Consider the following 27,153-nt stretch of genomic DNA (forward strand, 5'->3'; position numbering starts at 1 on the left):
CAGAACTTTGGAAAGGGAAAGCAGATAGAAACACACACTGTCTTACCTGAGTTCTGAAGGAGCCCGGATCTGAAAGGAGTTTGAAAACAGGCATGGTGAGTGGGTTACAAGGAGAACGCATAACAGCCACACACACAGTCACGATCACACGCACAAACTGTTACCCAACACACACACACACTCTCTCACACACACAGTGTTCCAGCGCTACAGAAGCACTCTCTCATTAGTGAAGCAGAAAGCAACTCGCGGTACTGTCTACTCTTTTTACTCATTGGTTTGTTGTGTTGTGCTGAAGGTACCTGACAGGAGTAAAGAGTCTGGAGTAAACCACTTCAGGGGGCAGGGCTGACGACTGTTCTGCTCTGACAGTTTGTTCTCTGTTAGTTCATTGGCTCTCCTGGGACGGGCTACACCCCACCAACAAGCACCCCTCCCCCTCCCTCCGCCCGCTCCCTCTACAACAGACAGCCAGGCAGCTCTGGATCGAACTTTGACCTGTTACACAAAGTGACGCTGAACAGGGCTGATAACGAAGAGCAGAGGGAGAGAGAGAGCCAACTGGGACCCGAGGTAAACAAGCCTCACCTGCAGAACACACTGGAGACAGAGTACTGTAAACACATACCTCCTGCAGAACACCCTGGAGACAGAGTACTGTAAACACGACCTCCTGCAGAACACCCTGGAGACAGAGTACTGTAAACACATACCTCCTGCAAAACACCCTGGAGACAGAGTACTGTAAACACATACCTCCTGCAGAACACACTGGAGACAGAGTACTGTAAACACATACCTCCTGCAAAACACCCTGGAGACAGAGTACTGTAAACACGACCTCCTGCAGAACACCCTGGAGACAGAGTACTGTAAACACATACCTCCTGCAGAACACCCTGGAGACAGAGTACTGTAAACACATACCTCCTGCAGAACACCCTGGAGACAGAGTACTGTAAACACATACCTCCTGCAGAACACCCTGGAGACAGAGTACTGTAAACACATACCTCCTGCAGAACACCCTGGAGACAGAGTACTGTAAACACATACCTCCTGCAGAACACCCTGGAGACAGAGTACTGTAAACACACACCTCCTGCATAACACCCTGGAGACAGAGTACTGTAAACACATACCTCCTGCAAAACACCCTGGAGACAGAGTACTGTAAACACATACCTCCTGCAGAACACCCTGGAGACAGAGTACTGTAAACACATACCTCCTGCAGAACACCCTGGAGACAGAGTACTGTAAACACATACCTCCTTCAAAACACCCTGGAGACAGAGTACTGTAAACACATACCTCCTGCAAAACACCCTGGAGACAGAGTACTGAAAAACACATACCTCCTGCAAAATACACTGGAGACAGAGTACTGTAAACACATACCTCCTGCAGAACACCCTGGAGACAGAGTACTGTAAAAACGTACCTCCTGCAGAACACCCTGGAGACAGAGTACTGTAAACACCCACCTCCTGCAGAACACCCTGGAGACAGAGTACTGTAAACACACACCTCCTGCAGAACACCCTGGAGACAGAGTACTGTAAACACATACCTCCTGCAGAACACCCTGGAGACAGAGTACTGTAAACACATACCTCCTGCAGAACTGCAGTCATAACACTGTTCCAAGGCACAGCATTCATTGTTGTAATGCACATTCCTGATTGTCCATGGATGTTGTGATTGTGTTCTGTTTTCCTGTCAATAACTGCTATGTGTTGATGAGGTTACTATATCTATTGCTACTCAGCCAACATCAGCCATGCGTTAATAACTGCTTAACAAGCAAGTTGGTAGTGAAAGCATAGTTGCAACATAACATATTGCAACCAAGTGCATTCTACTTTCTAACACTGTAAAAGGGACTAACGTTTATCTCCACATGGAAGACAATTGGGATTTTCTCCAGCCCCCCCGTGGCATGACAGTAATCTATTCAGGGAAGTTAGTGACCAGGTGTGGCTGGTGACTGTGTTATTGCACTGCTGACCTGATTGCTTGTGAGTGATGCCAACACCAACAGGAGCAGGCACCTTGCTGCAATCTGCACACACGCACGCACGCACGCACGCACGCACGCACGCACACACACACACACACACACACACACACACACACACACACACACACACACACACACACACACACACACACACACACACACACACACACACACACACAGGCCCCTGACACACTCACTGCAAGTCAGGGGAAGTCTGCAGGACCTGTTTGTTGTGAGGAATGTCATAATCAGTCTACTCTAATCACTCATGTTCTGTTCCCATTGCATGTGTGTGTGCTTGTGCATGTGCATGTGCGTTTGTGTATGCGCTTGTGTATGTGTGTGTGTGTGTGTGTGTGTGTGTGTGTGTGTGTGTGTGTGTGTGTGTGTGTGTGTGTGTGTGTGTGTGTGTGTGTGTGTGTGTGTGTGTGTGTGCGTGTGTGTACATACGCGTGCGTGTGTGTGTGCAGTGAACAGTTTAAAGGTATGTATAGTGATAGAGTTATATAAGTGTTCAGGTTTCATACTCTGACCAATCCCCATACACAGTGACTATGAGCTTTTCCTTATTGTAGGTTAATTATCGGCAGCTTTTCAATTTACTTTCAGGTATACACATTAACATGAACTATACCTATTAAGAGCATATATACACAAGTATGTGGACACCCCTTCAAATGAGTGGATTCGGCTATTTCAGCCATAACCATAAGCGTGCAGCCATGCAATCTCCATAGACAAACATTGACAGTAGAATGCACAATACTGAAGAGCTCAGTGACATAGGATGCCACCTTTTCAACAAGCCAGTTTCTGACCTTCTAAAGCTGCCCCGGTCAATTGCCTAGTGCTGTTGTTGTGAAGTGGAAACGTCTAGGAGCAACAACGGCTCAGCCGCGAAGTGGTAGGCCACACAAGCTCACAGAACAGGACTGCTGGGTCTGTCCTCGGTTGCAACACTCACTACCGAGTTCCAAACTGCCTCTGGAAGCAACGTCAGCACAAGAACAGTTCGTCGGGAGCTTCATGAAATGGGTTTCTATGGCCGAGCAGCCACACAGAAGCCTAAGATCACCATGCGCAAAGCCAGCTGTCGGCTGGAGTGGTGTAAAGCTCGCCACCATTGGACTGTGGAGCAGTGTAAATACAGTTTGCATAGTGCAAACTGTAAAGTTTGGTGGAGTAGGAACAATGGTCTGGGGCTGTTTTTCATGGTCGGGCCCCTTAGTTCCAGTGAAGGGAAATCTTAATGCTACAGCATACAAAGATATTCTAGACAATTCTGTGCTTCCAACTTTGTAGCAAAGTTTCTGCATGACAATTTCCCTGTGCACAAAGCGAGGTCCGTACAGAAAATGTTTGTCGAGATTGGTGCGGAATAACTTGACTGGCCTGCACAGAGCCCTCAACTCTATCGAACACATTTGGGATGAATTGGAACATTGACTGCGAGCCAGGCCTAATCGCCCAACATCAGTCCCCGAACCTCACTTAGCTCGTGGCTGAATGGAAGCAAGTCCCTGCAGCAATGTTCCAACATCTAGTGGAAAGCCTTCACAGTAGAGTGGATGCTGTTATAGCAGCAAAGGGGGGACCAACTATATTTTACAGTTTTTTTTACAACAGCTAGAAACAATTTCTCAATACTTATGTCACTTTTTCAAAACTCTTCACACTAAGAGCACAACATCAGTCTATGTGGGCTAAACTGTGGATCATTTTTCATTGCTTTGGCACAAAATGCATTCAATGACTACATCTTTCAAATTTCATGATTTCTTTTCTCAGTCAGACACAACCACCACCAAAACTCTATGTACCTACAGGCCAATTTGCACATGTTTACAAACTCTTTTCAAAACTGTTAAACTTAAGTTCAAAACCTAACATAACACAAAATTGAATAAGACTACATTGCTACATTTCTACAGTAATATCGGATTGAAATGTATTCCAAATCTAAAAAAATGAAATACAATTACACCAACCACAGCTGATTCCCATTGTAGCTGAACACCTACCCAGGTGTTAGTCTTTCAATTCCATTACCATCTATACAAAAGGGGACATCTTAGGAATAATGCTGTACTCCAATGTCAACATGGACCCAGCCAGAGATAGAGAAGTGGCTGACAGAGGAAGAAGAGTGGCTGGGAGAAGGAGAGGAGTACGTATGCGTGGTGGAAGAAGATCGAGAGGAAGCTCAAGAGCTGTAGTCTCAGATATGATTAGGGCGACTATAATTGATTATGTAATAAATCATGGTCTATCAATGAGAGAGGCTGGTCTGAGAACGCAGCCAAATCTGCAACACTCAACAGTGGCATCTATTGTGAGAAATTTCCGGCAAAACAACAGGTGAGATGTACATTCTGCATCTGACTGAACTGCACATTACAGAAGTCAATTGAGCAAAGCCACCAAACCCACTTGTGCGTAATTGTTTTTGTAATTCTGCTTAGGACCCAACGGTTACCTCCCACAGGCGGGAGAGGTAGGATTTTCACTGCTGTGCAGGAAACTGCAATCGTTGATATGGTCATCAGAAACAATGGCATAAAACTCACAGAGATTTGGGACAGAGTGTTGGCAGACAACATTACATTTGGAAATATTCACAATGTTAGCATAACAACTATTTCTAGAGTCCTGAAACAACATCAAGTCAGGATGAAGCAGTTGTACACTGTCCCCTTTGAGAGGAACTCTGAATGAGTCAAGCAACTCAGGAACCAATATGTCCAGGTAAGATGACTATAAAATACAGAACTGGTTTAGAACAAAACCAAACAGGGCAGAGGCACACCATGGCATGTTTTAGGTATAATGTAAATTACCGTGATAGCCTAACTCTTATGTTGCTTTGTGGGTTTATTTTAGAGAATCATTGAGATTGAAGCCAGGCAAACACCCCACACATTCATCTTTGTGGATGAGGCTGGTTTCAACTTGGCCAAAACACGGCGGTGAGGAAGGAATGTGATTGGGAAAAGAGCCACAGTGGATGTCCCGGGCCAGAGGAGTGCCAACATCACAATGTGTACAGCAATATCCTCTGATTGATTGCTGTTACACAAATCGATAATTGGGTCATACAACACAGAGCGTCTCATTTCATTCCTGGATGACCTCTATGGAAGGGTTGTGCCAGGTGAGGAAAGGGTTGCAGTGAGGCAAAATCGGAAACCAACGTTTGTAATTGTATGGGACAATGTGGCATTTCACCTCTACAGTCACAGAGTGGTTTGCAGCCCATCCCAGGATGGTGTCACTTCTCCTCCCACCTTAATCTCCATTCCTCAATTCCCATAGATGAATTATTTTCCTCATGGAGGTGGAAGGTTTATGACCACCTTCCACATGATCAAATGTCCATCCTGGACGCAATGAACACTGGATGCCTGGACATATCTGTAGAAGATTTCCAGGGATAGACCAGGCATTCCAAAAGATTATTTCCTAGGTGTATTGCCCAAGAGGACATAAGATGTAATGTCGATGAGAACCTGTGGCTAAATGCAGAAGACAGGGTTGACTAGTATTGCTACTGTATCTGTGTCGGTAGATGGTGTATATACAAATTCTTGTATTTTGGAATCACTCAATTCCAAAGAATGACATAAAACATATTGAAGCATATTGCAATATGTCTGATTCATTCCTGTAACATATACTGCAGTGAATTCTAAACAGTAGAGAGGTGTCATTCTTGTTTTGTAAAGACATTTTTACAAAAGAAAACATTGTGTAATGCTACCTGTTGTTAGTGTTTTTTAGGTCATTGTTTTATGAGTGACAAAGTGTGCTTGTTGGGTGACAACCTTTGCTAGTGTTACGGAATAATTAGTTGATTTGAGACATGTATGAAGTGTTTTGGTAGTTTTAGTGCATTTTGGATGTGAAATTAACTGCTGTGCCAAGCTGAAAGTTGGTTAGGAGAACTGTGTGAAGAGTTTTGAAAAAGTGACCTAAGTATTGAGAAATGGGTACTAGAGATTGTAAAAAAAAACTGTAATGCTGTTAAACAGCCACCACTAACATTGAGTGGCTGCTGCCAACACACTGACTCAACTCCAGCCACTTTAATCATGGGAATTGATGGGAATTTATGTAAAATATATCACTAGCCACTTTAAACAATGCTACTTAATATAATGTTTACATACCCTACATTATTCATCTCATATGTATATACTGTACTCTATATCATCTACTGCATCTTTATGTAATACATGTATCACTAGCCACTTTAAACTATGCCACTTTGTTTACATACTCATCTCATATGTATATACTGTACTCGATACCATCTACTGCATCTTGCCTATGCCGCTCTGTACCATCACTCATTCATATATCTTTATGTACATATTCTTTATCCCTTAACACTTGTGTGTATAAGTTGGTAGTTTTGGAATTGTTAGATTACTCGTTGGTTATTACTGCATTGTCGGAACTAGAAGCACAAGCATTTCGCTACACTCGCATTAACATCTGCTAACCATGTGTATGTGACAAATAAATTTGATTTGATTTGATTCGATTTTGACGAGCAGCTGTCCACATACTATCGGTCATATAGTGTATGTACTGTACTACTTGTAGTGTACTGCTTTCTTGAGTCTGTGTTTTGAGGGGGGTTCTCACCTGTTTTTCCACAGCTGCCAAACCTCCCCAGACATTCCTTATGGGCTCCAACACCACACTTGGAGCAAAGGTACCCCTGGTTAAAGATACCCCTGGAAGAGAGAAGAGAGAGACAACCAGTGTTACTCAGTGTGGCATGTGTGTGTGTGTTTCTGTGTGTGTTTGTGTGTGTGTGTGTTTAACTATACTTGTGGGACATTTTGTTGGTTAAGGTTAGCTGCGCAAGACTGTGTGTGTGTGTGTGTGTGTGTGTGTGTGTGTGTGTGTGTGTGTGTGTGTGTGTGTGTGTGTGTGTGTGTGTGTGTGTGTGTGCGTGTGTGTGTGTGTGTGGGATAAAGAGAGGCAGTAAAGAAAGAGGAGGAGGACGAAGAGTCTTTAAAAGATGTGACTTGGTGCCATTCCAACTCCCCTGTCTCAGGTTCAACCATCCGTCATTGCCTCTCCACTCCTCCCTACCGGCGGCTGTATTTTCTTTTACATAACCGCTCCAGAACCTCCTGCTGATGTAAAGCCCGGCCGCCCCAGTCTGACTAACTCTCCTGGTGAGCCACGCACACAAACTAGAATTAGGGTTGAGCCAGGGTGTGGACATCCATGGTAGCTAAGGTATGGGTTAGGGTTGAACCCAGATGTGGAATTGAAGCTGGGGTTAGGGTTAGGGTTATGGGTGAGGCTAGGGTTAGGGTTGAGCCAGGTTGTGGACATGAAGCTAGGGTTAGGGTTAGGGTTATGGGTTAGGGTCATGGTTACACACAGATGTTGTAAACACACCATACACACAGGTGCACTGCACATGCTCAGTCAGCTCACACTCTTGTAACTCCCCTTCTCGCCTAGTATATTTGTCCTCTTGCATGCTCACATATATTTTAAATATATTTTCCCCGTCTGACATCCACCTGGAATGGGCAGTTATGGGCCATATAGGGTCATCAGCTGGGTCTTCTTCACATCATGCGCCCCCAGCCATGAAGTGATCCATATATTTAACTAGGCAAGTCAGTTAAGAACAAATTATTATCTACAATGACGGCCTACCGAGGAACAGTGGGTTAATACCTGCCTTGTTCAGGGGCAGAACAACCGATTTTTACCTTGTCAGCTCGGGGCCAGTAACCTTGAGACCCAACGCTCTAACCACCAGGCTACCTGCCGGCCCCAAACAATATATACCCATTGGTTGTAGAGACAGGTTCAGGGTTGTCAGTCAAAAACCTGTTGCTGTCCCCTTGAGCAAGGTACTTAACCCGAATTACTCCTGTAAGTCGCTCTGGATAAGAGTCTGCTAAATGACTCAAATGTAAAATAACATGTAGTATGCGTGCGTGTGTGCGCGCGTGCGTGTGTGACCCCGTACCTTAGCAGCATGTGGCAGTAGCTACAGGATGTAATTCTGTCGAAGGTGTGCATCTTGAACTCATGGAAGTTACTGGTGCCATTCTCTGGACGTATGTTGGATCTACAAGACATGGGCAAGAAAGGATATGAAGATTAGAAAAGACAAGTGCAATCGTACATTGGCAGTTTCACATTGTGACGTTAAGGTAACTGCAGTCAGCTATACTAGTAGCAAATCTCGGTTCCACATTGGAACTTGATTGTAGCTCTACAGTCTACATACAGACTACACAGTACTTTGATACAAGCTCGGCAGTTTCTGTATTACTTCCATAAGTCGTTATGTTCACATGTTGCCCATAGTAACACCTGACCTTCAGGCCTTCACCTCATTTTTGCCAATTATAATAAATAAAAAACCTGGTAGCAACCCGAGACAGACGTCCTGATTCTTCCCACATGAAAAAAATATGACAGTATACTGTAGAATACTACACTACACAATGTAGTATCCCTCGATCATGTGTAATACTTACTATAGAATGTTGTAATATACTGTAGAATACTATAGTAAATACACAAGTAATGTTCGCAAAACCGCTACAAAACTGCTACGACACTGCTTTTAACTATAGTAAATACTAGACTATTTCATTTGCATATACCTAACCCATTCCCCTCCCCATATCATATTTTGTGCCACCCATAAGTTAGAAACCGACATGCCAAGTATACACCATATTGTGTTCTCTACAGGTTATAGAAAAGAGCAGAAGCTCTGAACTATCCGTTCAGACACCAGTCCTACCTACAGTGCATTCGGAAAGTATTCAGACCCCTTTCCTTTTTCCAAATTGTGTTAGGTTAGTGCCATATTGGGGCCGCAGGGTTGCCTAGTGGTTAAAGCGCTGAACTAGTGACCAAAAGGTTGCAAGATTGAATCCCCGAGCTAACAAGGTAAAAATCTGTCATTCTGCCCCTGAACAAGGCAGTTAACCCACTGTTCCTAGGCTGTCATTGAAAATAAGAATTTGTTCTTAACTGACTAGCCTAGTTAAATAAATATATATATATATATATACATATTCTAAAATGGATAAACAATAATGTCCCTCATCAATCTACACACAATTTATTACGTAAGTAATAATGAAACTCGAAATTGAGCTCAGGTGCATCCTGTTCCCATTTTTTTAGATGTTTCTACAACTTGATTGGAGTCCAACTGTGGTAAATTCAATTGATTGGACATTATTTGAAAAGGCACACATCTGTCTATATAAGGTCCCACAGATGACAGTGCATGTCAGAGAAAAAACCAAGCCATGAGGTCGAAGGAATATTCCGTAGAGCTGAGGAAGGGTCTGGGGAAGGGTACCAAACCATTTATGCAGTATTGAAGGTCCCCAAGAACAAAATGGAAGAAGTTTGGAACCACCAAGACTCTTCCTAGAGCTGGATGCCCGGCCAAACTGAGCAATCGGGGGAGAAGGGCCTTGGTCAGGGAGATGGTCACTCTGACAGAGTTCCAGAGTTCCTCTGTGGAGATGGGAGAACCCACCAGAAGGACAACCATCTCTGTAGCACTCTACCAATCAGGCCTTTATGGTAGAGTGGCCAGATGGAAGCCATCCTCAGTAAAAGGAACATGACAGTCCCTACGGTGAAGCATGGTGGTGGCAGCATCATGCTATGGGGATGTTTTCAGCGGAAGGGACTGGGAGACTAGTCAGGATTGAGGGTAAGATGAACGGAGCAAATTACAGAGAGATCCTTGATGAAAACCTGTTGCAGAGCGCTCAGGACCTCAGACTGGGGGTGAAGGTTCACCTTCCAACAGGACAATGACCCTAAGCACACAACCAAGACAACACAGGAGTGGTTTCGGGACAAGTCTCTGAGTGTTCTTGAGTGGCCCAGCCAGGGCCTGGACTTAAACCCGATTGAACATCTCTAGAAAGACCTGAAAAAAGCTGTACAGTGATGCTCCCCATCCAACCTGACAGAGCTTGAGAGGATCTGCAGAGAAGAATGGGAGAAACTCCCCATATACAGGTGTGCCAAGCTTGTGGTCTCATACCCAAGAAGACTCGAGGCTGTAATCGCTGCCAAAGGTGCTTCAACAAAGTACTGAGTAAAGGGTCTGAATACTTATATATATGTGATATTTATTTATTTATTTATTTTTTAATTTTCAAACACTTAAAAAAATGTTTTTTTATTACAACATTCATATTATAGTTAACTGTATATACTACAGTAAACTACAGCTAACACGACAGTGAATACTAATGTATTTATTCATGTGGGTTAGGTCAAGTAATCCAGAGTTAGTTTGAGTACAGTGCCATTATATTAGCAGTCTAAATGTGTCTCCTCCTCTTCACTGTCTTGAGCTGAACTGAGCTGCAGCGCGAGACAAAACAACAGTACTGGGATCAGTCAACAGTCTCTCCAGGGAGCCAAGTGACTCAGTGATTGTGTGCCAAAGAAACTGAAGGAGCGTTTCTCTCTCGTTCTCTCTGTCTCTTGCTCTCTAACTCTTCTGCCTCTCTCTTTCTGTCTCTCTATCTCTTTCTCTTCACAGTCTCTCTCACACTCTCTCTCTGTCTCTCTCTCCTGTCTCTCTCTCTCTCCGCTCCAAACTCATTAATTCCACTGAGTTAATCAAGCTCAAGCTTCGCTCAGCATTGCGTCACGCCTTTTTTCTTCCCCTATTTTCTATTTCCTTCTCTGATGCTGTATTTTTTCTTCCTCCTTCCTTCCTTCCTTTCCTCCTTTTCTCTTTTTGTTTCTGATATCACCGGCATAGAACAGTCCAACGTACTATTTAATATAATTGACCCTTCACTAAGCCCTGCCCCAGAATTTTCAGCAACCAATCGCGGCGTTTCAATGGATAGCAACTGTCGTCGAGTCCAACACCTCAGACATTCTCATCTTTAAATCACATGAAAGCCAGTGAAGGTTATGGCAAAAACTGAGTTTAAATGACTAAATAATTGGGGAGTACTTGCTACTGTGATTCCTGAATCCAAAATGATACTGTTGCTATATTGTTTGCTAGCTCAGCTGGTTAGCTAGCTCTCAGTCTCACCAAACATTGCTAACACCAGCTAGCTAGCCACTTAAAATACCTTATTTTCAAATTGTTTAAATATTTATTTTTATTTAACCTTTATTTTAGTCATGCTGAGACCAAGGTCTCTTCTACAGATAAGCCCTGAATTACATAAATTACTGAAAATACACGGATCAATATAAATACCAAATAAAAGCGGAATGCAAAACACGATCATAACAACAACAGAAAACACTCATCAGTAATAAGGTCCTCAATCAGCTTTGTGAATTTCCTTAGAGGAACCAGAACATCACATTTAACTACATTTTGAAGATTGTTCTACAAATAAGGTGCAAATAAACTATGTAAAAAAAACATGTTAGCTAGCTAATTTAGCAATGTTATGAATAGAGCTCCCATCTGCTGTCGACATCAGGATAGTTATAGCTTCGACTGCGTGCTGACAGTGAATTCAGAGCCATTCAGTGGCTAGCTACACAACAAACTTTTACCAGGATCCTGTGAAGCAATTGTAATGACAGTCCACCACAACATACCCAAGAGTTTCCTGATTAGCAAGGGCTAGTCAGTCTGTGTTTCATTTCATTGTGTATTACAAACACAGTTTGAGATCATTGTGGGGGGATTTCGAATGTGGTTGAATGGGTAATTGGGCTTCCAGGGAAAATGTTGTCCGAGGTTGGAACAGTAACCAAGGGGGGCGGGTCTTAGCAACGGGTCAATTGTTTCCCTAATTTTTTTTTGCTGTAGCAGGTGCCCCCCCACCCCCGTTGTAAACAAATTGTAAATGTCGTTATCAAAAATAACAAAGCATCTAATAATCCCAGGTCCTCTGATCTCCACTCCTCCTCTCTAAATAGCTACAGTGTGAAAAGAACCCCTGTCCTCCACTTGATGACCAGATGTGTTTGGGGTTTGGCTCAGTGGTATTTATGATGACAAGTGCATGTTAGATCACATGTGCGAGTGAAGTCCCCAACGAGACTGAGACAGATGACACAGAGGACTTATAGGGACAATGTTCCTATATGGCCAAGTGTGCATGTAGTTGAGTCAATGGACTACTTGATAAAACCCATTCTGAGTTAGTCACTAATCAGCTTCTCTGTCAGGACATTGTTAGATATCCAGTCTATTACAGAGTGAATTTAACACACTGGTGTTTATTCAAGCAATTTGATAAAGTAGTTAAACATCCCCTTTATATTTGGCAATATTTGGCACAGTTTTATGTTTTTGTGCAAAGTAATTATAGAACATACAGTACACAAGTTTTATTCATTAATCAAAGCTGGAACGCTTGTGCGTATTTGCAAAGGAGAAGCTGTTCTCGTGCAAGCATAATATATAATTACACCATTCACTGAAAGGAGTTTTGATTGTCTAAGAAATAGTTATATAGGTTTTTTTCCAGGCTGTCCGTTCTGGTTGTTGTATCAGTCTGGTGATTTGGAGCAGGTGAGGGGAGGGGAGTCTTTGGTGTCTTTAGTGTTTCAGAGCAGGGTGCCAGGAGAGTTCAGGACTGTGACACTCATTAATCATGATCTGTACTTACCTGAATAACTGGAAAAGTGACACGTCAATACTGTGACACTAAGGCAGTACACACAAGAGAGGACACACACAAACACTTTATCTGTCTCTCTCACAGAAACACACACACACAACACACACACTGCTGCAAGGGGAGTGAGGCAGAGGCATGACATGGGACAGAACACACACTGCTGCAGGGGGAGTGAGGCAGAGGCATGACATGGGTCAGAACACACACTCACATGGCCATGCCAAACTGCTCCAGCCATTTCTTCTTCAGCTCCTTGGTTTTGAAGAACAACTCGAAGCCACTCTGCCCCTGGTTGTGTGTCAGGTAAAACCCATAGGACCACTAAAACAAGAGACAAAAAAGGCAATGAGAGAGTGAACTAGAGAGATACAGAGGGAGCTAGATGAGGGGGTCATAGTGAGGTAGAATGGGGTAGTCAACATAGAAAGAAATAGAGTGGTGTATGCAGGGGGAGAGAGAGAGAGAGCGAGAAAGAGAGAGAGAGAGTGAGAGAGAGAGAGCAAGAGAGAGAGAGAGAGAGAGAGAGAGAGAGAGAGAGAGAGAGAGAGAGAGAGAGAGAGAGAGATAGACTTTAACCACTTGTACATTGTTACAACACTGTATAAATACATAATATGACATTTGTAATTTCTTTATTGTTTTGAAACTTCTGTATGTGTAATGTTTACTGTTCATTTTTATTGTTTATTTCACTTTATATATTATCTACCTCACTTGCTTTGGCAATGTTAACACGTTTCCCATGCCAATAAAGCCCCTTGAATTGAATTGAATTGATAGAGAACACTGTATATAGACATAATATTAGACATAATATGACATTTGAAATGTCTTTATTCTTTTGGAACTTTCGTGAGTTTAAGGTGGCTAATCTTTAGTGATTAAGTTCTGCAGTGTCCTATCTGCCTTGATATCTGGGGCTGCATGGACACTGGTTCATCTCTCTCTCTCAATTTCCATTTCAATTTAAGGGCTTTACTGGCATGGGACACATGTTTACATTGTCAAGGCAAATTAAATAGATAATAAACAATACTTTTTTTTTTACAGTAAACATTAAAGACTGGCCATTACTCCAGCGTCCCTGATAACAACCTGCTACAACCACCTCTCCTTGTTATTACACAGAGACAAGGCTGTCTTGAAAAAGGTATCCACATTTCAGTACAATAAACAAGTGTATATTCAGAGGTAATGTTGTGTGTTCTGCTAGAGTTATCTTTCCTACAACGAGGGCTCTGTAGTCTGCATGTACCTTACTGCTCAGTGCTCAGGGCAGCTGTGCTTATAAAAACAATGAGAACAGCCATTAAAGGGACAATCAAACTACAAATGGATGTACAAATTCCAGATTGACTCTTTAAAGTGGTCTTCAGGCTGCAGTGATTGGGGTAAGCCACCAGCCAATCAGATAAGAGAAAGAGAGCCTCTTGACCAATCATAGGGTGTGTATAGGGGGTAGGTGGGAGGTTGTGTGAGAGGGTGAAAACAAGCACTGTACACTATAGACCAGCTTTCGTAGATTCCTAGCCTTATACGACAGACAAGGGGTTGTCATTCATGTAATAGGAAAGATGCATGCTGCTTAGATTTTGGTTTGATTATTGTCTCATTTCTTAACAAATTAAAGTTATTATAATCTAAATGATTATTATCCCCTGGGAAGCCATTGTGCAATGTATCATTATCCACAACAGTGAATATTATACTTTGCTGGGTGCTTGTTGCTGTGTATGTGTGTGTGTGTGTGTGTGTGTGTGTGTGTGTGTGTGTGTGTGTGTGTGTGTGTGTGTGTGTGTGTGTGTGTGTGTGTGTGTGTGTGTGTGTGTGTGTGTGTGTGTGTGTGTGTGTGTGTGTGTACCATCAGGCACAAGGCAATGTTTAATAAACACACCATCTGGGGAAAAGGCAAGCTGTTCTATCCATCAAATCAACACAATATCTGATCACGCTCGTCAATGAATGTGGCAATCTCAATATGTGTCTGATTCGCTTTTAGTGACGCACGCGCGCACACCTTCCTGTTCTCCTTATCTGACGTGGGGTTGTTGGTGATCTTGAAGTGGTGCAGGTCGATCACCTCCTTCATCTCATAGTTGTCTCCTCTCCTCTTACAGACGATCACAGCAGCATCGAACAGGAAGATGTGCCTGTGGTGTCAGAGGAAAGACACAGAGGGAGAGATAAAAAGAAGGTAAAGGAATGAGAGGTCTGATCACAGAATATTGCTGTTCCCCAGTGCTTTATTCCTGCCCCCAAACACACAATGTTTCCACTTCACAGAAGTCTTTGTCAGGTGAGATAAAAGAAAATGATATAACCAAAATAAATTAAAATAAAATAAAATAAAATAAATAAAATAAAAATAAAATGAAATAACCAAAGATGACTTTGGTTAGCATGAATACCCTTTTCAGAATGTATTATAAGTGCATTTGTAATGCCTGATTGAGTGATGCGTAATGCACTACAATAGCTGCTAATAAACACCTATTACTGGATCCATAAAGCATTACAAGCAAGCAGTAGACGAGGGACTGTAAAAAGACTTGATCTTATCTTGCCACGTTCCAGACAAACATCCATACATGCACTCACACAGAAACACACAGAAAACCACACACACACCAGACAGACATCTCACCGGTCCTGTTTGGCACGTTTGTCGATTGAGGTAACGCGTACCTCTCCGTCTCCTTTTGGTCTCCCATAGGTACTAAGAGACTGATTCTGAAAGGGGGTGGGGGTTGGAGGATGCAAGAGAGAAAGAAATAGGTCACACTTAAAAACCCAGCTCACTTCACAGTCATTTTTGAATCAAGTTGAGTTGCTTACAAGGTTTTCGATGGATTTCTGATACTGGGCTATGTCTCTCAGAGTCTCGTTGTCTCTCTTCACTTCATTGACGTACTGAGCCAGGTCCTACAGTACCCAACACAACACAGAGAACACAAAACAACAAACATCAAGACTTGACATTCAAGACGGGCGCATTTTGGCATACACCATATGAGACAGGCTCACAACAAAAGACTGCTTTCCAATGGTCTTCCATATAGTAGTCGAACTAATAGTCCTGGAAACAGTTTACCTCCTGTTGCTTCATTAGTTCTACATTAGAGCAACAGTATCTCCAACTTCATGATTCAAATCGCACCACCTGCAATGTCAACATATTCTAGAGGACTTTCTCTCTCTCTCTCTCTCTCTCTCTCTCTGATTAGCATGATTAATTGTTTATGCAAGAGTACATTGTGTAAATCTTCCTCTCAACACAGAGTGAGTCTGGTTCAAGTAGCACTGTTTAAAATCCCATCTATCATAAGGTCTGAGATAATCAGCGCTGAAAAACACTTGGTTGCCGCCGCACCACATGACGCAATGCAGAGAAACACTCCAGGAACATTAACCACATTAGCTCCCTCAATCAATGTCAAGTGGATCATTTAGCCAATTGAAATCATCACAGACGCCCTCAGAGTAAATGTTCACTTTCATACCCGACGTGACTTGCTTCTAGTACTTTCCTGGTACGTGTCAAACTGTATTCACACACGCACATCATCAACACCCTGTACATCTAGACTAAAGAGACGACTGATTTTTTAAGTGCAGATGTCAGAAGAAAACAATGTCAAGCTGAAAAGAAAAAAAACGAATGATGCGCAATAACTCTTTCTCAAAGAGAGATGGGGAGCCACACATTGTGTAACCGCTGTCAAACTCTTACGCAAAGAGAACGACTTAATAGTATTATGTTGTACCTAATCTTGTCAGAGATATAGTCGGAAGTTTACATACACCTTAGCCAAATACATTTAAACAAAGTTTTTCACAAGTCCTCAGTTTTTCACAATTTTCACATTTAATCCAAGTAAAAATTCCCTGTTTTAGGTCAGTTAGGATCACCTCTTTATTTTAAGAATGTGAAATGTCAGAATAATAGTAGAGAGAATTATTTATTTCAGCTTTTAATCCTTTCATCACATTCCCAGTGGGTCAGAAGTTTACATGCACTCAATTAGTATTTGGTAGCATTGCCTTTAAATTGTTTAACTTGGGTCAAACGTTTCGGGTAGCCTTCCACAAGCTTCTCACAATAAGTTGGGTGAAATTTGACCCATTCGTTCTGACAGAGCTGGTGTAACTGAGTCAGGTTTGTAGGCCTCCTTGCTCGTCGCACACTTTTGTAACATTCCCTCCAATACCTTGACTTTGTTGTCCTTAAGCCATTTTGTCACAACTTTGGAAGTATGCTTCGAGTCATTGTCCATTTGGAAGACTCATTTGCGACCAAGCTTTAACTTCCTGACTGATGTCTTGAGATGCTGCTTCAATATATCCACATAATTTTCCCTCCTCATGATGCCATTTATTTTGTGAAGTGCACCAGTCCCTCCTGCAGCAAAGCACTCCCACAACATGATGCTGCCACCCCCGTGCTTCACGGTTGGGATGGTGTTCTTTGGCTTGCAAACCTTCCCCTTTTTCCTCCAACCATAACGATGGTCATTATGACCAAATAGTTATATTTTTGTTTCATCAGACCAGAGGATTGTTCTCCAAAAAGTACAATCTTTGTCCCCATGTGCAGTGCAAACCGTAGTCTGGCTTTTTTATGACAGTTTTGGAGCAGTAGCCTCTTCCTTGCCGAGCGACCTTTCAGGTTATGTCGATATAGAACTCATTTTACTATGGATATAGATCATTTTGTACCTGTTTCCTCCAGCATCTTCACAAGGTCCTTTGCTGTTGTTCTGGGATTGATTTGACTTTTCGCACTAAAGCACGTTCATCTCTAGGAGACAGAACGCGTCTCCTTGCTGAGTGGTATGACGGCTGCGTGGTCCCATGGTGTTTACACTCGCGTACTATTGTTTATACAGATGAACGTGGTATCTTCAGGCATTTGGAAATTGCTCCCAAGGATGAACCAGACTTGTGGAGGTCTACAATTGTTTTTCTGAGGTCTTGGCTGATTTATTTTGATTTTCCCATGATGTCAAGCAAAGAGGCACTGAGTTTGAAGGTAGACCTTGAAATACATCCACAGGTACAGCTCCAATTGACTCAAATTATGTCAAGTAGCCTATCAGTAGCCTATCGGTAGTTTCTAAAGCCATGACATCCTGTGCCTTTTCCAAGCTGTTTAAAGGCACAGTAAACTTAGTGTATGTAAACTTCTGACCCACTGGAATTGTGATACAGTGCGTTATAAGTGAAATAATCTGTCTGTTAACAATTTTTTGAAAAATGACTTGTTTCATGCACAAAGTAGATGTCCTAACTAACGTTTGTTTAACAATAAATTTGTGGACTGGTTGAAAAACACATTTTAATGACTCCAACCTAAGTGTATGTAAACTTCCGACTTCAACTGTACATGTGTTGGTGGCAGGAGTGTTTTTAGGTTGTTGTGTGTAGGCCTAGAGTACGTATGCCGTAGGTCTGGAGTGGTGCTGAAATAGCTAGCAGGTTGGTAGAGTCATCGTTATGACCAATAATCTGGTCTCAAGGCAGATCTCAGTATGAGGCACATGTGGACCTTCAGAAAGTATTCACACCCCTTGACTTTTTCCACATTTTGTTCTGTTAAGGCCTGAATTTAAAATTGATTAAATTAAGATTTTGTGGCACTGGCCTACACACAATACCGCCTAATGTCAAAGTGGAATTATGTTTTTAGAATGTTTACAAATTCATAAAAAATGAAAAGTTGAAATGTCTTGAGTCAATAAGGATTCAACCCCTTTGTTATGGAATGCCTAAATAAGTTCAGGAGTAAAAATGTGCTTAACAAGTCACATAATAAGTTACATAGACTCACTCTGTGTGCAGTACAAGTGGTTAACATGATTTTTGAATGACTACTTCATCTCTGTACCCAACACATACAATTGTCTGTAAGGTCCCTTAGTCAAGCAGTGAATTTCAAACACAGATTCAACCACAAAGACCAATGCAATTCCAATGCTTCGCAAAGAAGGGCACCTATTGGTAGATCAAATTTTAACAAATTTAAAAAGCAGACACTGAATATCCCTTTTAGCATGGTGAAGCTATTAATTACACTTTGGATGGTGTATCAATACACCCAGTCACTACAAAGATACAGGCATCCATCCTAACTCTGTTGCTGGAGAGGAAGGAAACCGATCAGGGATTTCATGAGGCCATTGGTGACATTGAAACAGTTTAATGACTGTGATAGGATAAAACTAAGGACGGATCAGCAACATTGTAGTTACTCCACTTAAAACGTCTTGAAAAACTAGGGCACGACTTCAAAATGGTTGTCTAACAATGATCAACAACCAACTTGACAGATTTTGACAGATTTTTTTTAAAGAATAATGTGCAAATATTGAACAATCCAGGTGTGCAAAGCCCCTAGAGACTTACCCTGAAAGACTCTGTAACAGCTGTAATCACTGACAAGATGATTCTAACATGTATTGACTCAGGGGTGTGAAAACTTATGTAAATGATATATTTCTGAATAAAATTTTCAGCAAATTTACTAACACTTCTAAAAACACATTTTCACTTTGTCATTATGGGGTATTGTGTGTAGATGGGTGTGGAACATGTTTTTTCAGGTTTTTAACACAAAGAAATGTGGAATAAGTAAAGGAGTATGAATACTGAAGGCACTGTATACTGTGTTAGGCTGTGAGGTCTATGTTTAGTTAAATTTTTTACTAACTAAATATATACAGTAATTAATACATAAATACATATATACTGTAATGGTTGTCGTCGTCTGATGAGGAAGAATCGGACCAAAGCGCAGCGTGGTAAGTGTTCATGACTTTTATTAAACTGAACAATGAAACAAAAATAACAAAGTGCAAAACGAAACCGAAACAGTCCTGTCAGGTGCAGAACACTAAACAGAAAACAACTACCCACAAAACATAGGTGGGAAAAAGCTACCTAAGTATGGTTCCCAATCAGAGACAGCGATAGTCAGCTGTCCCTGATTGAGAACCATACCCGGCCAAAACAAAGAAATACAAAACATAGAAAAACTCTGGCCGCAAAACCTGAACCCGTATTTCTCTGTGGTGGCGGCTCTGGTGCGGGACGTAGACCCCGCTCCACCTCTGGCTTGGCCCACTTCGGTGGTGCCTCTAGTGCAAGGACCCTCACCGCCGACCCCGGACTGGGGACCCTCGTAGCGGGCCCCGGACTGGGGACCCTCGTAGCGTGCACCTGACTGGGGACCCTCGTAGCGGGCCCCGGACTGGGGACCCTCGTTGCGGGCACCGGACTGGGGACCCTCGTAGCTGGCCCCGGACTGGGGCCCATCGTTGCGGGTCTTGGACTGGGGACCCTCGTTGCGGGTCTTGGACTGGGGACCCTCGTTGCGGGTCTTGGACTGGGGAACATCGTTGCGGGTCTTGGACTGGGCACCCTCGTTGCGGGTCCCGGACTGGGCACCCTCGTTGCGGGTCCCGGTCTGGGCACCCTCGTTGCGGGTCCCGGACTGGGCACCCTCGTTGCGGGCCCCGGACTGGAGGGCGTCGCTGGAGGCCCCGGACTGGAGGGCGACTCTGGAGGCTCCGGACTAGAGGGCGACTCTGGAGGCTCCGGACTGGAGACTGTCGCTGGAGGGACGAGTCGCAGAGACAGCCTGGTGCGTGGGGCTGCCACAGGGCCCACCAGAATGGGAAGACCTACAGGAGGCCTGGTCCCTAGAGGAGGCACAGGATGAACCGGGCTGTGGGGGAGCACTGGAGCTCTGGTGCGCAGCCTTGGCACCACTCCTCCAGGCTGAATGCCCTCTTTAGCCCGACCCCTCCAGGGTGCAGGCACAGGTCGTACCGGGCTGTGGGGGAGCACTGGAGATCTGGTGCTTACCACTCGCACCTCTCCACTTGGCTCAATGCCCACTTTAGCCCGGCACGGGTGGAGCGCAGGCATATAGGACAAACTGAACAGTCCCAGAGCACCGGAGACCAAGTGCGCTGAGCTTCCACAATCCGGATGCCCACTCTCGCATGGCACTTGCGGAGAGCTGGCATATAGCGCATCGGGTTATGAGCGCGCCCTGGAGACACCGTGCGCTTTACTGCATAACACGGTGCCTGACCAGTACCACGCTGCTTCCGGTAAGCACGGGGAGTTGGCTCAGCTCTATAGCCTGACTCCGCCCCCAAAATTTGGGGGGCTGCCTCTCGTGCCTGCTTCGCTCACTTGCCTCATATCTCCGCCTCTCAGCTTTAGCTGCCTCCAGTTCCTTTTTCGGGCTGCGATATTCCCCAGCCTGTCTCCAGGGTCCCTTTCCATCCAGTATCTCTTCCCATGTCCAGGAGTCCTGAACCCTCTGCTCCTCCATACCACGCTGCTTGGTCCTTTGGTGGTGGGTAGTTCTGTAATGGTTGTCGTCGTCTGATGAGGAAGAATCGGACCAAAGCGCAGCATGGTAAGTGTTCATGACTTTTATTAAACTGAACACTGAAACAAAAATAACAAAGTGCAAAACGAAACCGAAACAGTCCTGTCAGGTGAAGAACACTAAACAGAAAACAACTACCCACAAAACATAGGTGGGAAAAAGCTACCCAATCAGAGACAACGATAGTCAGCTGTCCCTGATTGAGAACCATACCCGGCCAAAACAAAGAAATACAAAACATAGAAAAAGAACATAGAATGCCCATAGAATGTGACATATACAGTAATTAATACATGAATACATATATACAGTAATTAATACATAACTACATATATACAGTAATAAATACTTCACTAAACATATACATGAATACATACATAACTAAATATAAACAGTAATTAATACATAACTAAATATATACAGTAATTAATACATAACTAAATATATAGAGTCATTAATACATAGATACATATATACAGTAATTAATACATAAATAAATATATACAGTAATTAATACATAAATAAATATATACAGTAATTAATACATAACTACATATATACAGTAATTAATACATAAATAAATATATACAGTAATTAATACATAAATAAATATATACAGTAATTAATACATAACTACATATGTACAGTAATTAATACATAACTAAATATATTAGTAATCAAAACATAATGACTCTGTATATTTAGTTATGTATTAATTACTGTATATATTTAGTTAGTACATAACGAAATATATACAGTAATAAAAGTGTAACTAAACATAGAACAGCCTCAATTCGTCTGAACATGGACAAGGTGACGAATGCGTTCCACAGGGATGCTGGCCCATGTTGATGCCAATGCTTCCCACATTTGTGTCAAGTTGGCTTGATGTCCTTTGGGTGGTGGGCCATTCTTGATACACATGGAAAACTGGCACCTTCTAATACCCTGTTCAAAAGCACTGAAATCTTTTGTCTTGCCCAATGACCCTCTGAATGGCACACATACATAATCCATCCATCAATCAATCAAATGTATTTATAAATTCCTTTTTACAAAGCATATGTCACAAAGTGCTTATACAGAACTCCAGCCTAAAACCCCAAACAGCAAGCAATGCAGAAGCACGGTGGCTAGGAAAAATTGAAAGGCGGGAACCTAGGAAGAAACCTAGAGAGGAACCAGGCTCTGAGGGGTGGCCAGTCCTCTTCTGGCTGTGCTGGGTGGAGATTATAAGAGTACATGGCCATTAAGGCCAGATCGTTCTTCAAGATGTTCAAACGTTCATAGATGACCGGCAGGGTGAAATAATAATCACAGTGGTTGTAGATGGTGCAACAGGTGAGCACCTCAGGACTAAATGTCAGTTGGCTTTTCATAGGCGAGCATTCAGAGGTCGAAACAGCAGGTGTGGTAGAGAGGGAGACAGAGAGGGAAGGAGGGAGAGAGAGAGAGGGAGAGAGAGAGAGAGAGGGAGAGGGAGAGAGAGGGTTGAAACAACAGGTCTGGGACAAGGTAGCACGTCCGGTGAACAGGCCAGGGTTTCATAGCCGCAGAACAGTTGAAACTGGAGCAGCAGCACGACAAGGTAGAACGTCCGGTGAACAGGTCAGGGTTTCATAGCCGCAGAACAGTTGAAACTGGAGCAGCAGCACGACAAGGTAGAATGTCCGGTGAACAGGCCAGGGTTTCATAGCCGCAGAACAGTTGAAACTGGAGCAGCAGCACGACAAGGTAGAACGTCCGGTGAACAGGCCAGGGTTTCATAGCCGCAGAACAGTTGAAACTGGAGCAGCAGCACGACAAGGTAGAACGTCCGGTGAACAGGCCAGGGTTTCATAGCCGCAGAACAGTTGAAACTGGAGCAGCAGCACGACAAGGTAGAACGTCCGGTGAACAGGCCAGGGTTTCATAGCCGCAGAACAGTTGAAACTGGAGCAGCAGCACGACAAGGTAGAACGTCCGGTGAACAGGCCAGGGTTTCTTAGCCGCAGAACAGTTGAAACTGGAGCAGCAGCACGACAAGGTAGAACTTCCGGTGAACAGGCCAGGGTTTCTTTGCCGCAGAACAGTTGAAACTGGAGCAGCAGCACGACAAGGTAGAACGTCCGGTGAACAGGCCAGGGTTTTATAGCCGCAGAACAGTTGAAACTGGAGCAGCAGCACGACAAGGTAGAACGTCCGGTGAACAGGCCAGGGTTTCATAGCCGCAGAACAGTTGAAACTGGAGCAGCAGCACGACAAGTTAGAACGTCCGGTGAACAGGCCAGGGTTTCATAGCCGCAGAACAGTTGAAACTGGAGCAGCAGCACGACAAGGTAGAACGTCCGGTGAACAGGCCAGGGTTTCATAGCCGCAGAACAGTTGAAACTGGAGCAGCAGCACGACAAGGTAGAACGTCCGTTAAACAATCCATGTCTCAAGGCTTAAAAATCCTTCTTTAACTTGTCTCCTCCCCTTCATCTACACTGATTGAAGTGGATTTATCAAGTGACATTAATAAGGGATCATAGCTTTCACCTGGATTCACCTGGTCAGTCTATGTCATGGATAGAGCAGGTATTCCTAATGTTTTGTACCCTCAGTGTATACAGTAATAAATATGTAATTATACAGTAAATAGAGACATTTTGAGTCCCTAAAGACATTAGAAATGTTTTATTGAAAGCTTGCGTCAGTATTTAATAGCCTGCAGTCTGGTGTATAACTCTGTAGATAGATGAAGACTACTCACTTACGTTGCAAGTGTAAGCTGGTGTGCCTGCGTGCGCCTGCAAAACATGTGTGCCTACAGTGGCTTGTGAAAGTATTCACCCCCCTTGGCATTTTTCCTATTTCATTGCCTTACAACCTGGAATTAAAATGGACTTTTTGGGTGTATGTATCATTTGATTCACACAACATGCCTACCACGTTGAAGATGCAAAATATTTTTGTAGAGACACCTTTTGTAGCAATTACAGCTGCAAGTCTCTTGGGGTATGTCTATATAAGCTTGGCACATCTAGCAACTGGGATTTTTGCAAATTCTTCAAGTCAAAACTGCTCCAGCTACTTCAAGTTGGATGGGTTCCGAAAGTGTACAGCAATCTTTAAGTCATACCACAGATTATCAATTGGATTGAGGTCTGGGCTTTGACTAGGCCATTCCAAGAATTTTACATGTTTCCCCATAAACCACTTGAGTGTTGCTTTAGCAGTATGCTTAGGATCATTGTCCTGTTGGAAGGTGAACCTCTTTCCCAGTCTCAAATCTCTGGAAGACTGAAACAGGTTTCCCTCAAGAAATTCCCTGTATCTAGCTCCATTATTCATTACTTCAATCGGACCAGTTTCCCAGTCCCTGCTGATGAAAAACATCCCCACAGCTGATGCTGCCACCACCATGCTTCACTGTGGGGATGATATTCTCGGGGTGATGTGAGGTGTTGGGTTTGCGCCAGACATAGCGTTTATCTTGATGGCCAAAAAGCTCAGTTTCAGTCTCATCTGACCAGAGTACTTTCTTCCATATGTTTGGGGAGTCTCCCACATGCCTTTTGGTGAACACTTTAAGCAATGGCTTTTTTCTGGCCACTCTTCTGTAAAGCCCAGCCCTGTGAAGTATACAGCTTAAGGTGGTCCTATGGACAGATACTCCAATCTCCGCTGTGGAGCTTTGCAGCTCCTTCAGGGTTATCTTTATCTTTGGCCTCTCTGATTAATGCCCTCCTTGCCCATGAGTTTTGGTGGGTGGCCCTCTTTTGGCAGGTTTGTTGTGGTGCCATATTCTTTACATTTTTTAATCATGGATTTAATGGTGCTCCGGGGGATGTTCAAAGTTCCGGATCTTATTTAGGGTTTCATAGCAAAGGGAGTGAATACATATGCATGCACCACTTTTCATTGTTATTTTTTTCATTTCACTTCACCAATTTGGACTATTCTGTGTATGTCCATTACATGAAATCCAAATAAAAATTGATTTAAATTACAGGTTGTAATGCAACAAAATAGGAACAAGTGGGCACTGTAACTACGTAGATGTGTGTGTGTGTGTGTGTGTGTGTGTGTGTGTGTGTGTGTGTGTGTGTGTGTGTGCGTGTGCGTGTGCGTGTGTGTGTGTGTGTGTGTGTGTGTGTGTGTGTGTGTGTGTGTGTGTGTGTGTGTGTGTGTGCGTTTGAATGTGTATGTGGTGCGTGCGATAGAGGTGGGGAGAGTCATAACATCAGACACAGACCTGGCACCCCAATTACTCTTTCATTCCTGATGTGATGCGAGGGCATAGTATAACACTTACCTTCATGGCATCCAGCGCCAGCCGCAAATTGCTCTTGTCAGCCGCATCGTGAGTGTGTTTCACTAATTCCTGTAATTGGATCAAAACAAAACACAGTGCTATTTCATGCTCTCTGTTTTCACCAGCTAGCTAATTAGCCACACAGAGCCCTGAGAGAAGTAGGAAAAATAGAGATGACAGGTAGGCATTAGGCCATCTCTCTCTGCCTGACACTTCAACTACAGCTCAAAATTATAGACAAACAGTGCCAACCAAGGTTCTACCATGTTAGATATGAGCTCTGCTTATCAAGGGATGTTGTTTCATTTGGACTGCGACTTCAGGGCTAGAAAAACAAACAAGGACAAACACAAACACAAACGAAGCGATCGTTGATTTCTATTTTCATGTCACACACACAGACGAGTTACTGTTGCTGTGCACAATCACACACATACTGTACACACACTTCTATACAAACAAACACACACACACACATACATACACACACACACCTGGAAAGTAAATCCCAACCAACATCATAATCCTAGATATGAAATAAAAAGGTGGGATACCACGAAAGAACCCAGTAATAAAATAAAATAAATTGCTGTGTGTGTGTGCATTCGTGCGTGAATTCCTGCGTTCTCTGTGTGTATATGCTTATCTTGCGTGTATCTTGTGTGTGGGCTGAAATTGCTTTCCTGTAGCTGGCGAGTAAACAAGACATCTAAGCTGTTTGTCTGTGTTGTGGAGGATAAGGAAGGTTACCATGCATATCCTTCACACACACACACACACACACATCCCAGCCCAGATAAATGGCTTTCTTCCCCTCTCCTTCCCCTCGCCCCAGTCGCCTCGTCCCAGATCCCTCGCCCCCAGTCCCCTCACCCCAGTCCCCCCGCCCCAGCCCCCTCACCCCAGCTCCCTCGCCCCCAGCCACCTCGCACCAGCCCCCTCACCCCAGCTCCCTCGCCCCCAGCCACCTCGCACCAGCCCCCTCACCCCAGCTCCCTCGCCCCCAGCCACCTCGCACCAGCCCCCTCACCCCAGCTCCCTCGCCCCCAGCCCCTTTGCCCCAGCCCCCTCCTGCTGGGCCGTATGTGTCTGCCTAGAACTCCTCAAATCCCAGCTATCACTCAAGCTGAACCTGGGAATTATTATCACAAGCAATGCGACAGGACCCTATTTTTCATTCTCTGGTCCTAACACACACCTACACAGTGAGCCCATGGGAGAGGTGGGGAGGGGGTAGCAAGAGAGGGAGATAGAGAGAGAGAGAGAGAGAGAGAGAGAGAGAGAGAGAGAGAGAGAGAGAGAGAGAGGGGAGGGGTAGCAAGAGAGGGAGATAGAGAGAGAGAGGGAGAGAGAGCGAGAGAGAGAGAGGGGAGGGGAGAGAGAGATAAATAGAGAGAGCGAGAAAGAGAGAGAGAAAAAGAGAGAAAAAGAGAGAGCGAGAGAGAGAAAAGGCTTATTGATGGATTCCAGTTATAGTGAGTTTGGAATAAATAGAGAAATGGGAAGAAAGGAAAGAGTGATAGAGAGACAGAGAAAGAAAGAGGGTTCTGACACGACTGGCATATTGATGGATTCTGGTTATAGTGAGTTGGGGACTGGTGGGAGCCACTATGAAATAATTACAGAGGGAACAGAGAGAAAGACCTACCTGCCCTCTATCCTCCTTACCTCTCCTCCCTGATCTAAGCACTCACCTCCACTCTTTCCTCCCACCTCTTCCTCCCCTCCCTCCCTCACTTCCCTCTCCCACTCCCTTCCTCCTCCCTCCCTCCCACTACCCCGGGAGCGTGTTCCCTCCATTGGAGTGGATCGG

The 27,153-nt window shown here is 43.8% G+C and overlaps 1 protein-coding gene across 1 annotated transcript in view; it reads right to left on the reverse strand.

Annotated features, from left to right (window-relative positions):
* Positions 1-27,153, reverse strand: part of vav3 (vav guanine nucleotide exchange factor 3) — a gene marked incomplete at its 3' end in the record, with an annotated part of 118,697 nt that overhangs the window by 23,064 nt on the left and 68,480 nt on the right. Inside the window, 8 exon segments of the mRNA XM_031796458.1 lie at positions 47-69; positions 6,671-6,762; positions 8,028-8,129; positions 12,872-12,981; positions 14,678-14,810; positions 15,305-15,390; positions 15,496-15,582; positions 25,341-25,409. Coding sequence (XP_031652318.1) covers positions 47-69; positions 6,671-6,762; positions 8,028-8,129; positions 12,872-12,981; positions 14,678-14,810; positions 15,305-15,390; positions 15,496-15,582; positions 25,341-25,409 — 702 coding nt within the window.

This window comes from Oncorhynchus kisutch, linkage group LG18 (assembly GCF_002021735.2).
Source record: "Oncorhynchus kisutch isolate 150728-3 linkage group LG18, Okis_V2, whole genome shotgun sequence".
NCBI lineage: Eukaryota > Metazoa > Chordata > Actinopteri > Salmoniformes > Salmonidae > Oncorhynchus > Oncorhynchus kisutch.